General features: G+C 36.8%; 1 protein-coding gene across 1 annotated transcript in view; it reads right to left on the bottom strand.

Moving 5' to 3' along the window:
* The window catches only part of DNAH14 (dynein axonemal heavy chain 14), a 319,091-nt gene that overhangs the window by 295,447 nt on the left and 11,516 nt on the right, over positions 1-12,128 (bottom strand). The window contains 1 exon segment of the mRNA XM_047754627.1: positions 6,140-6,282. Within this exon segment, the coding sequence (XP_047610583.1) occupies positions 6,140-6,282 (143 nt within the window).

The following is a 12,128-nucleotide window of genomic DNA, read 5'->3' as shown; positions in this document are numbered from 1 at the left end:
TGGGAAAGAAAAATGGAGCTAGAAGAATAAGGCTCCCTGACCTCAGACTATAGTACAAAGCTACAGTCATCAAACAAGTATGATATCAAAACAAAACAAAACAAAACCAGAAATAGAGATCAACAGGGCAGGATAGAAAGCCCAGAAATAAACCCATGCACCTACCATCAACTAATTTATGGCAAAGGAGGTAAGAATATACAATGGAGAAAAGACAACCCCCTCAATAAGCAGTGCTGGGAGAACTGGACAGCTACATGTAAAAGAATGAAATTACAACACTCTCTAACACCATACACAAAGATAAACTCAAAATGGATTAAAGGCCATATTTGATAAACACACACATATCATATTCAATAGTGAAAAGCTTTTCCTCTAGGATAGAAACAAGACAATGATACCCACTCTCACTATTCTTATTCAACACAGTTTGAGAAGTCCTAGCCACACTTAGGAAAGAAAAAGAACTAAAAGACATCCCAGTTGGAAAGAAAGATGCGGATTTCATAAAATTATAAATAGAAAACCCTATAGATTCCACCAAAAAGCTATTAAAATTAATAAGCAAATTCAGTAAAGTCACAGCATACAAAATTAATATACAGAAATATGTGGCATTTCTATACACTAATAACAAACTATCAAAAATTAAGGAACAATCCCACTTACAAGTGCATCACAAAGAATAAAATGTCTAGGAATATATAACCAAGGAGATAAGAAGACTCTACACTGGAAACTCTAAGACACTGATGAAAGAAACTCAAGAGGACTCAAATAAAAGGAAAGGCAGTTCATGTTAATAGATTAAAAGAAGTAATACAGTTAAAATATGCATACTACCCAAAGTAACCTACAGATTCAATACAATCCCTATCAAAATTTCAATGGCACACTTCATAGAAGTCAAACAAACAATTTTAAAATTTGTTATTCTAGGACTTCCATATATATATATGGTCAATTAACTTGATGAAGTTAAGTACATTTGATGGAGAAAAAGCTAGTCTCTTTAACGAATAGTTCTAGGAAAACTAGCCCATGCAAAAGCATCAGACTAGACCAGTATCTTTTACCCTATACAAAAATGAACTCAAAATGGATTCAAGACTTGAATATAAGAACGGAAACCATAAAATTCCTAAAAGAAAAGACAGTAACTTCACTGACATCAGTCTTAGAAATGTTTTTGTTACTCCAAAGGCAAAGGAAACAAAAGCAAAAATAAACAAGTGGGACTATATTAAAAAGGCTTCTGTACAGCAAAGGAAACCATCGTCAAAACCAAAAAGCAATACACTGAATGTGAAGATATCTGCAAATCATGTATCTGATAAGGGGTTAACATTCAAAACATACGAAGAACTTATACAACTTAACAAAAAAGCAAACACTCCAATTATAACAGGGACAGAGGATCTGAAATCTCATTTCTACAAAGACATATAGATGGTCAACAGACACTTGAAAAGTTGCTCAACAGTACTATTTATTAGGGAAATGCAAATCAAAACCACAATGAGATATTATATATGTTAGAATGGCTATTCCCGAAAAGACAAGGAATAAGTGTTTGCAAGAACATAGAGAAAAGGGAACCCTCCAGCACTGTGAATGTGGGAATGTTAAGTTGATGCAGGCATTGTGGAAAACAGTATGCAAGGTCCTCAAAAAATCGTGAATAGAACTACCATATGATCCAGCAATTCCACTTCTTGGTATTTATCCAAATAAAATAAAAACACTAATTCAAAAAGATAAATGCACTCCTATGACCACAGCCACATTGTTTATAGTATCCAATATATAGAAACAACTTAAGTGTCTATCAATGAGTGAATAGTTAAAGTAGATGAGGAAGGTAAGATAGATAAGATAGCTAGCTAGCTAGCAGGCAGGCAGATAGATACAATAGACACAATAGAGTAACTTCCTTTAGAGTTACCATAATGAAACTTCATGATCAAGTACTGAGGCTAAGGTTCTGTTTTCCCTGCTTTGTAATCTCACGGCTTTGAAGAAGCAATATTTGAAGACAGAACCCTCAGCAGGAGTAACAATGAGACAGCGGTTAAGGCAGAGTTACATTATCTAAGAGTAAAATTATATATCCATTTCCTGAGGATGAAAATAAAAACTTTTTTAAAGTTTAAAATAGAACTGCTGATTGGAATTTATATTGTAATTGAGGATGTTACTTTATCATGAGATGACGTCCTCCTAATGAAAGATAATATACAAAAATTGTCAAGTGAATAACACTGCTAGTAAGTGCTACGTTAATTCTGAGGAAAGAGATCACGGCAGACTAGGGTCATCACTGAGCGCTTTACAGAAGACTCATAAAGTGGATCTTAATATGAGGCTTTAGAAGGATGAAAAGAGAAAAGAGGAAGACACGCTAAACAAAAAGTCATCTACCAGTAAAAGAGTAAATTCCAAAGGCATGCATCAACATGAATGAATCTCAAAAAGACACTAGGCTACAACAGGATATGACAAAATGACATGTATGTATCTATTTTTAAAAAGTATAATACAGAAAAGTACATGTATCATTCACAGGTATATAGTTTGATGAATTTTCAAACATTAACATACCCTATAACAAACACTGAAATCAAGGAAAAAAAAAAAAAGCACTAGCACTTCTGAAGTCTGCCTTGAAACACTTTCCAGTCGCTCCTATTCCCACAAGAGTGGATTTCTAAGATCAGAGGTCAGTTTTGCCTAGTTTTTGCTTTATATAAATGGAATCACACAGTATGTATTCTTCTATATCCAGCTTCTTTTGGTCAATACTGTGTGTGAGTTTCTGTACATACAAAATAATGCCATATATTTTAGAAATATATAATTGGTTATGGCTATGTAAGTAAGTGTCCCTAAAACATAGGTTTAAAACAATGAATTTTTTAAAAAAATTTTTTGCCCATGTCTGTGGCATGCAGAAGTTCCCAGGGTTTGAACTGCACCATAATACTGACCCAAGCCACGGCAGTGACAATGCCAGATCTTTAACCTGCTGAGCCACCAGGGAACTCCCTAAAACAGTAAATATTTAAATCACACAGTTTCTATGGATCAAGAATTCAGAGGGTGCTTAGCTAGGGGTTATGGTTCTCATGAGGTTGCAATCAAAATGTATGGCAGGGCTGCGATCATCTGAAGGCTTGATTAGGACTGAAGGATCACTTTCCAGAATAGCTCACTCACATGGCTATTAGCAGGCTTCAGTTCCTCATTACATGGACCTCTCTATAAAGCTGATTAAGGGTCTTAAATTACAATCCAGAGAGTATGGAAAACGAAAGCAAGAGAAGAAGTCACTATGCCTTTTATGACTTTTTCTTAAAAGTCAGATACCACCACTCCCATTGTTTTCTATTTTTCAGAATTGAGAACTATCACTCCCATTATATTATTTGTTAGAGCTGAGTCACTAGGTCCAGCCTTTACTTAAAGGGAGAAGAATAAGACTCTGCCTTTCGAAGGAAAGACTGTCGAAAGACATGGGAATAAATTTTAACACCACCAGAATGGATAAATATAAATGCAGAAAAAAAATAAAAATCCTAAGTGGAAAAGATAGTCACTGATTTCAGTATAGCTGTTCGTTCACTCTAACTGTAACTGGGACAAGAGAACAGGGAAAGGAAAAGGTGGGGCGTGGCTTTAGCTGTATCCATGGCTGTGTTAACACATTACCATAAATGTGGTGCAAGACAATACAAATTTATTAGCTCACAATTTCCATGGGTCAGGAGTCCAACAAAGTTTGGTTAGGTCTTCTGCTCAGAGTCTCACAGGACTGAAATTAATATGCTGGCAGACATGCTTTCATTTGGGTGCTTAGCTAGTCAAAGAACTGCCTCCAAGCTCCAGGGCTGGTTTATAGGGTATGCTGATGCTTGACAATTCATCAAACTATATACCTATGAATGATACATGTAATTTCCTGTATGTATATTATAGTTTAATAAAAAGGTTTTTGTTGGCAGAATTCATTCCCTTGTGGCTGTGTGACTGAGGGTCCCATTTTCCTGCTGACTATTGGCCAAATACTGTTCTCAGCCACTGAAGTGCACTTTCTAGTACTTGCCATGTGGCCCTCGCCACAACATGGCAGTTTGTGCCTCCAAGGGCAGCAGGAAGGCATTTATTATTGTTTCTGGTCTCTTCTACATGCTCATCTCATTAGGCCAAACTTGCCCTAGATTATCTCCCTTTTTGCTAATTCAAGGTCAAATGATTAGGGGTCTTAATTACATCTCAAAAATGCCACATAAAAAGACATAATCATAGGAAGGATATTCAGTCATATTCACAGGTTCTGCCCCCACTCCAGGGGAGGGGATTATATACCATGTGTACAACAGGGGCAGGGAAAACGGTGGAGGATAATTCTGCTTACTACAACTTGCTTTGAAAAAATTATAAAATGTTAACATTTATTAAGTCCAGGTAGTGAGTACATGAATACCCATGATCTCCTCTTTTTTTTTTTTTTTTTTGTCTTTTTGTCATTTCTTGGGCCACTCCCATAGCACATGGAGGTTCCCAGGCTAGGGGACTAATTGGAGCTGTAGCCGCTGGCCTACGCCAGAGCCACAGCAACACAGGATCCGAGCCGCATCTGCAACCTACATACACCACAGCTCACGATAACGCCAGATCCTCAACCCACTGAGCAAGGCCAGAGATCAAACCCACAACCTCATGGTTCCTAGTCGGATTCGTTAACCACTGAGCCACGTCGGGAACTCCAATCTCCTCTACCTTTTATGTTTCAAATTTTTTAAAACTATTTTTAAAAATCCTAAGCACTTAAGTCTTTACCAGTCTCGATTTTCTTGGATTTAAGTGAGGAAAGCAAATGAAAGAAATATCATCATTTAAGCATTATATGGTTTTTATTTATCCGGCAGCCATTAAGCCTAAATTGTTCCTCTTTCTTACACTGATACCAAGTTCAAAACACTAAAGAACAATGTGACAAAATACTAAGAATTCGTAACGCATAGCAACAGTGAGTGTATCTGCTGTAGTGAGAACCACTGTATTCGTTTTCGGAATGCATTACTAGCTTTCTGAATGCATTACAATTTACCACAAACTTAGTGGTTTAAAACAACCCGCATTTCTGGGAGTCGGGAGTCTCTGGATATGGTTTAACTAGGTCCTCTATTAGGGTCTCAACAGCTCCATTCAATGTGTTGGCTGTGATTCTCACTTGCAGGCTCAGTTGGGAAAGGATCTGCTTCCAGATTGTTGGTGGAATTCATCTCCTTAGGGCTACAGACGTGACGGCAGCTCACCTCTTCAAAGCCAGCAGAGGGGAGAGACTCTGCAATGAGTCCGCTACTAAGACGGCATGTTACATACTGTGATATAATCACGGGAGCGAGAGCCCATTACCTTTTCGTTTCTATTGGTTAGAAGAAGTCACAGGTCCCGCCCACACTCAGGCGGACCGGATTAGACAAGGGCATGGCCCCCGCCCCGTCCATGCAAGTTTTGTCCAGTCGGAGGCATTTATAATTGTGAGGATCTTCTTTTTAAAAAAGTGAAGCCTGTGTAAGTGAGGGGCCCCTGAGTTTAAGCTTCAATAGTTTTATGACAAATCTTCCTTAAACCATGGTATATCAGCAAAAAGGAGAAAAGTGTCTTTTTTCCTATAAATCTTAAAATATTTATATAAATTAAAATTTCAGGAATAAAACAAGTACAAACTGGAAAGTGCTAGGTGAAGAAAGTCTGTTTAAATGGATTCTTCATTTGGATATTTAAACTCTAAGCTGAACAAAGACAAAGTTATTAAAAAATGATACCATCAAGTTTTAAAAAAATAAAACAAAACCATACTACTTTATTTTTAGTTCTATACCATAACCTTCAGAGACTATTCCTAAGAACACAGTCATTGAAAAGTTTCTGTCAATTTTTCAATCTATCAATATTTTAAGTTTTCAAAAGAGAATTTTTAAAACCTTTAATAATTCTTTAAGCAACCAAACACATAAAATGCAGTAAGATTGTTTCTTCTAAAATGTGTCCAACATAAGCACACAAAACCACAGACTAATTTTAAAAGTGTAGCATCTTCTAAACAAGCTGTGTCAGTGATATCACATACCTGTTCTATCATATGACGCAAGCCTTTTCTTCCTAACTTTTGGACAAGCATGAGTTTGATCCTTTTCCTTGGAATTCTCTTTCTTCTTACAGGGAACTGGTTCTGGAGCATCTCGTTGAGTTCTACTTTCTTGAAGGTAATCTGAAAATAAAACCATTATTAACTGAATAACCAGCATGAGCTATAAATAATACCATATAATTCCACACGCCAAGCAATAAAGTTGATCATTATGTCATGGTATTTAAAAGCAGAGACTTGAGTCAAACTGCCTTGGTTCCCAGCTCAATTAAAAGCCTTTACCACTCACAGTTCTGTGATTTACTTCCTCGTTACCTGTCTGCCTTTTCAAATAAATGACCTTTGAATTAAAGATTGTTACCTCAGACGTTGTTAAAAGGATTAAATTAGTTAATATGTTTAAATTAGTTAATATGTTTAAATTAGTTAATATGTTTAAAGTGCTTAGTAAGTGGTTACTAAGTGGTCAATGAGCCCAGAAAATATTTAGATACAAATGCTGAAAAGTAACATAGGGGCTACTTCTCACATTCCTTCTATGATTGGTGGATTTTCAACATGAAAAAGAATGGGGAAGTTACTGAACACAGGGGGGGGTTTCAAGCAAACAAATTTTACTTTTTCTATTCACTGACTAGCAAATAATTATGTAGTGCAAGGCATTGAGCCATAATCAAACAGGGAATAATACAAAATAATTACAAACAAAATAAACACACATGAAATACCCAATAAATTCAACTTTAGCTAATAGTTCTAATTCGGGAGAGACAGAGAGACAGAAACAGAGAAATTTCCCATTTGTAAAATCAGAAGGGAATACACAACTGTCCCTTCCAAGGAATCCAGTGTTGAAAGATGGTACGTTCTTAATTGAGGGGAGAGAGAAAAGGCTAGGATGAGAAAAAGGTAAGACAAGAGGATTGCTCAGGAGGACACACTGACAAAATGTGGGATTCACTGGAAAGTTTGTGTAAGATGATTAAGAAAACCTGCCTTTATCTTTAACATCTATTCCAAGGGTTTCTCCCACCTCCTTGCCTTGACTGAAACCTAGTTTATTTCCTAATACTCAACTAACATGCAACCCCCTCAAGCAGTGGTTATTTATAGACCAATGCCCCATATACCAAGCTCTTCAGTGTGGCCTTGAAGGGAAACCACCTCTCCTACTCTGCAATAATCCCTCTCCCACTCTGTGATAATCCTTGTCCCAGCAGGAAAAACAGCAGAGCCAAACCCCATATACCTCAATTGCAAAGTGGCTTGTTTTCCTCCTTGCTCCCCATTTACCACCTCCAATCATTAACTTTTTTTCAAATCCTACACCTCTGAATCACATGCCTTTTTGTTTCATCATATTCCTCCTCTCTTCACTGACATCCACCAAGTGTCCAGTCACTCAATTAATCTGGAACCCTGACTCCAGGAAGAGCCAACTTTCTCCATAGTAAATCTGCCGTCGTTCTGGGAAACTTTAGTGTTCATGAATTAGTGTCTGATACCGTGCTCCCCTCCCCCTCTTCTAGACATCCTCCCATCTCTAGTCCACTTCAACTAACCACTCCCAAGATGACATCCGAATGCTTGTCGTCATGGGCCTTTATCCTCCCGGCTTGCTTAATACTCCCAACACCATTTTTTTTTTTAACTTCTTCAGTACCACTGTCCCCTTACCTTCTAACAATCCCTCAACTCTTTTTTTTTTTCCCCCCCATTTTTCTCCTTATCCAGCTAGGTCATGCTGTCTTTCAAAAACACTCTTGCCAATATCCTAAACTCTCCTTTTCTTTTCATTTCACCTTATATGGCAAAACACCAGCCCTGGATAAACCTAACCCCATGTGCCTTCTTCTGCAGAGCCCAGTGCTATTAGAGATCCATAAATGGACTGATTAATAGGCCCCAAAATTCCTACTAATTAACCACAAAGGGACCTGGAACACAAACCTGAAATCTTATGTTTGTCTGGTTAATTTGATCTTCTGACTTTTCAACAGTTATTAAAGGTTTTCTCCATTCTCCTTAAATCTCAAACCTTTACATTCCAGTCCCTCTACTTCAAGTGACCTGTTGACAGCACTTCCCAGAGAACATAAAAGGCATCATATGGGAATTCCTTCAACTTGCCATTGTTAAATAAGCCAAGCCACCCACACCTGCACTCATGCTTTCTTCCTGCCTTTCTAACTTATCAAAGAGTCTGTTTCTCCTCCTACCCAAAACCAATCCTTTCCACCTTTGTTAAACCCCATCCCCTCATGCCTACACTACCATTCCTTCTTTCTTTTTCATATCCAAGCAGCTCCTAGATTAAATAAAACTTACTGCCTTTCTTTTTATTTTTTATTTTTATTATTATTTTTTTTAGGGCCACACCTGTGGCACATGGAAGTTCCCAGGCCAGGGGTCGAATTGGAGCTACAGCTGCCGGCCTACACCACAGGCATGGCAACACCAGACCTGAGCCACATCTGCAACTTACACCATAGCTCCTAGCAATGCTGGATCCCTGAAGCAAGGCTAGGGATTGAACCCACATCCTCATGGATACTAGTCAGGTGCATTTCCATGAGCCACAATGGGAACTCTTTAATTGCCTTTATAGTCAAAATTCTCAAAAGAGTTGCATATAGTCACTATTCTATTTATTCATCTACTCTCCACTTCTTAACTTACTCCAGTGTAGTTTCAGAACTCCACAACAGCAGTACTCAAGTGAACATATCCTTCAGGCCAGTAAATTCAGGACACTTTTGGTCCTCATTTTTCTGGACTTATCAGTGCTATTTGATATTTTAGACCATGTCTTTCTTTTTTTATTGAGATATATTTCACAATATTATATTAGTTTCAGGTGTCCAACATAATACATACTGCAAAATTATCATCACAATAAGTCTAGTTAACATCCATCACCACACATACCTCAAACTTTTTTTTTATATGTGAACTTGAAAACTTTACTCTCTAAGCAACTTTTAAATATGCAATACAGTATTAACAACAGTTACTATGCTGTACATGACAGGTTTTCCTTGACTTATGATGGTATAATGTCCTGATAAATCCACGGTAAGTTGAAAATATCATAAGTCAAAAAATGCACTTAACACACCTAATCTACCAAACCTCATAGCTTAGCCTAGCCTGCCTTGAATATGCCCAGAATATTTACATCAGACTACAGATGGGCAAAATCATCTACCATAAAGCCTATTTTTTAATCAAGTGCTCATATCTTATGTAATTTATTGAATACTGTACTGAAAGTGAAAAGCAGAAGGTTTGTGTGGCTACAGAATGGTTGTGTGTCAGTTGTTTACCCTGACGACTGTGTGGCTGACTGGGAGTTGGAGATCACCTACTGCTGCCAGCATTACTAGAGCATATCATATCCCCTTTCTATCACATACCGCTAGCCCAGGAAAAGTTCAAAACTCAAAGTATAGTTTCTGTTGGATGTGTATCAATCTTCTATCATCAAAAAGTCAAAAAATCCTAAGTTGAATCATCCTTAAGTTGGGGCCTGTCTATATATCCCCATGCCTTGATTATTTTATGTCTGGAAGTTTCCAACTTTTGAATACCTTCACCCATTTTGCCCAACCCTACCCTCTGCCTCTAACCACCACCAATCTCTTCTCTTGGCTATTTTCCATAAGTGAAAGCATACAGTATTTATCTTTCTGTCTCATTTCTCTCAGTCTAATGCTCTAAAGTCCATCCATGTTGTCGCAAATGACAAGATTACTTTTTATGGATCAGTAATATTCCAACATACGTTTCACATTTTCTTTATTCATCCATCAAAGGACACTTGGGTTGTTCCCATGGAAAATAATGCTTTAGAGGATACAGAACTGCATGTATCATTTCAAATTAAAATTTTCATTTCCTTCAAATATATATCAAGAAACGATATATATTTTGATCATATGGTATTCTTAGTTTTTTTGAAGAACCTCAATACTATCCTCCATAGTGGCTACACTAATTTACATTCCCACGAAGAGTATACAAGGGTTCCCTTTTCTCCACATCCTTGTTATTTTTGTCTTTTTGGTAACCGCCATTCTGACAGATGTGAGGTGATATTTCATTGTGGTTTTGATTTTCATTTCTCTGATAACTGGAGATGTTCCCATACCTATTGGCCATCTGAGTATCTTCTTTGAAAAAAAGGTCTATTCAGATCCTCTACCCATGTTTTAATCAGGTTGCTTATATCTTTTTTGTGGTTTGGTTGGTTGGGGTTTTTGCTATTGAGTTGTATGAATTCTTTACATATTTTGGATATTAACCTCTTATTATATATATGACTTGCAAATACTTACTACCATTCAGTAGAGTGTCCTTTCTTGATAGTTTCCTTTGCTGTGCATAAACTTAGTTCTATGTAGTCTCACTTATTTACTCTTACTTTTGTTGCCTTTGCTCTTGGTGTTGAATTTTAAAAAATCATCACCAAGACAAATGCCAAGGAACTTTCCACTTGTTTCTTTCTAGGAGTTTTATTTTGTTAGATGTTATGTTTGAGTGTTTCAACAATTTTTTATACCAAAATTCTCCTTTATTTTTCCCCATTATTTTTTTTCCTGCTGTACAGCATGGTGACCCAGTTACACATACATGTATACATTTTTTCTCACACTATCATGCTCCATCATAAGTGACTAGACATAGTTCCCAGCGCTACACAGCAGGATATCATTGCTAATCCATTCCAAAGGCAACAGTTTGCATCTATTAACCCCAAACTCCTACTCCATTCCACTCCGTCCCTCTCCCCCCTCTCCTTGGCAACCACAAGTCTATTCTCCAAGTCCATGATTTTCTTCTCTATGGAAAGTTTCAACTGTGCCATATACTAGATTCCAGATATAAGTGATTATCACATGGTATTTGTCTTTATTTTCTGTTAGTTTCTGTGTATTGTGTAAGACAGGAGTCTAGTTTCATTCTTTCCTATGGGGCTGTCCAGTCTTCCCAATGCCATTCATTAAAGAGACTGTCCTTCCCCCACTGTATTTTCTTGGCTCCTTTGTCATAAATTGGCTTATTTCTGGATTCTATCTTCTGATCCATTGATCTATTTGTGTGTTAATATAGATACTGTTTTGATTAGCACAGCTTTGTACTATAGTTTGAAATCAGAAAGTGTGGTGCTTCCAACTTTAATACCCATGAGATCAACTGTTTGATTTCCTTCTAAAAATACTACACATTTAGAGAAACTACTAAACTGAAAAGACAACAATTTTTAGTAAATCTGTGGCAAAGGAATGAGCATTTCTACTGGTAAGTTTTCATGACAGACACATTCTCAAGATAGCTTTGGCTATTCAGGTCTACTGTGGCTCCATTATAAAAGGATTGATTTTTCTCTACTTCTTGAGAAGTGTCATTGGAATTTTGATAAGGGATTGCATTAAATCTGCAGATTGCTTTAAATATGTGGTAGAATTCCCAGTGAAGCCATCTGGTCCTGGACTTTTATTCAGTGAGAAGCTTTTGATTAATAACTCAAATCCTCTGTTCAGATGTTCTAGTTCTTCATCATTCAGTCTGAGTAGGTTATATATTTCTAGAAATGTATCCATTTCTTCTAGGTTGTTCAATTAGTTGGCATACAACTGTCAAGAGTAGTCTCGATCCTTTGTATTCCTGTGGAATAAATTATAATGTCTGCTCTTTCATTTCTAACTTTGAGTCTTTTTTTTTTCTTGGCCAGTCTAGATGAAGGTTTACAAGTTTTGTATATCTTTTCAAAGAACCAGTTCTTAGTTACGTTGATCTTTTTTATTTTTCATCTTGATTTCATTTATTTCTTCTCTAATCTTTGTTTTTTCCTTCCTTCTAATAATTTTGGACTTCATTTGTTCTTTGTCTAGTGCTCCCATGTTGTGTGCATACATATTATAAATGTTATGTCCTCTGGTTGGATTGACTCTTAAACATTATATAA

This window comes from Phacochoerus africanus, chromosome 12 (assembly GCF_016906955.1).
Source record: "Phacochoerus africanus isolate WHEZ1 chromosome 12, ROS_Pafr_v1, whole genome shotgun sequence".
Lineage (NCBI taxonomy): Eukaryota > Metazoa > Chordata > Mammalia > Artiodactyla > Suidae > Phacochoerus > Phacochoerus africanus.
This window is presented reverse-complemented; position numbering and strand designations above follow the sequence as displayed.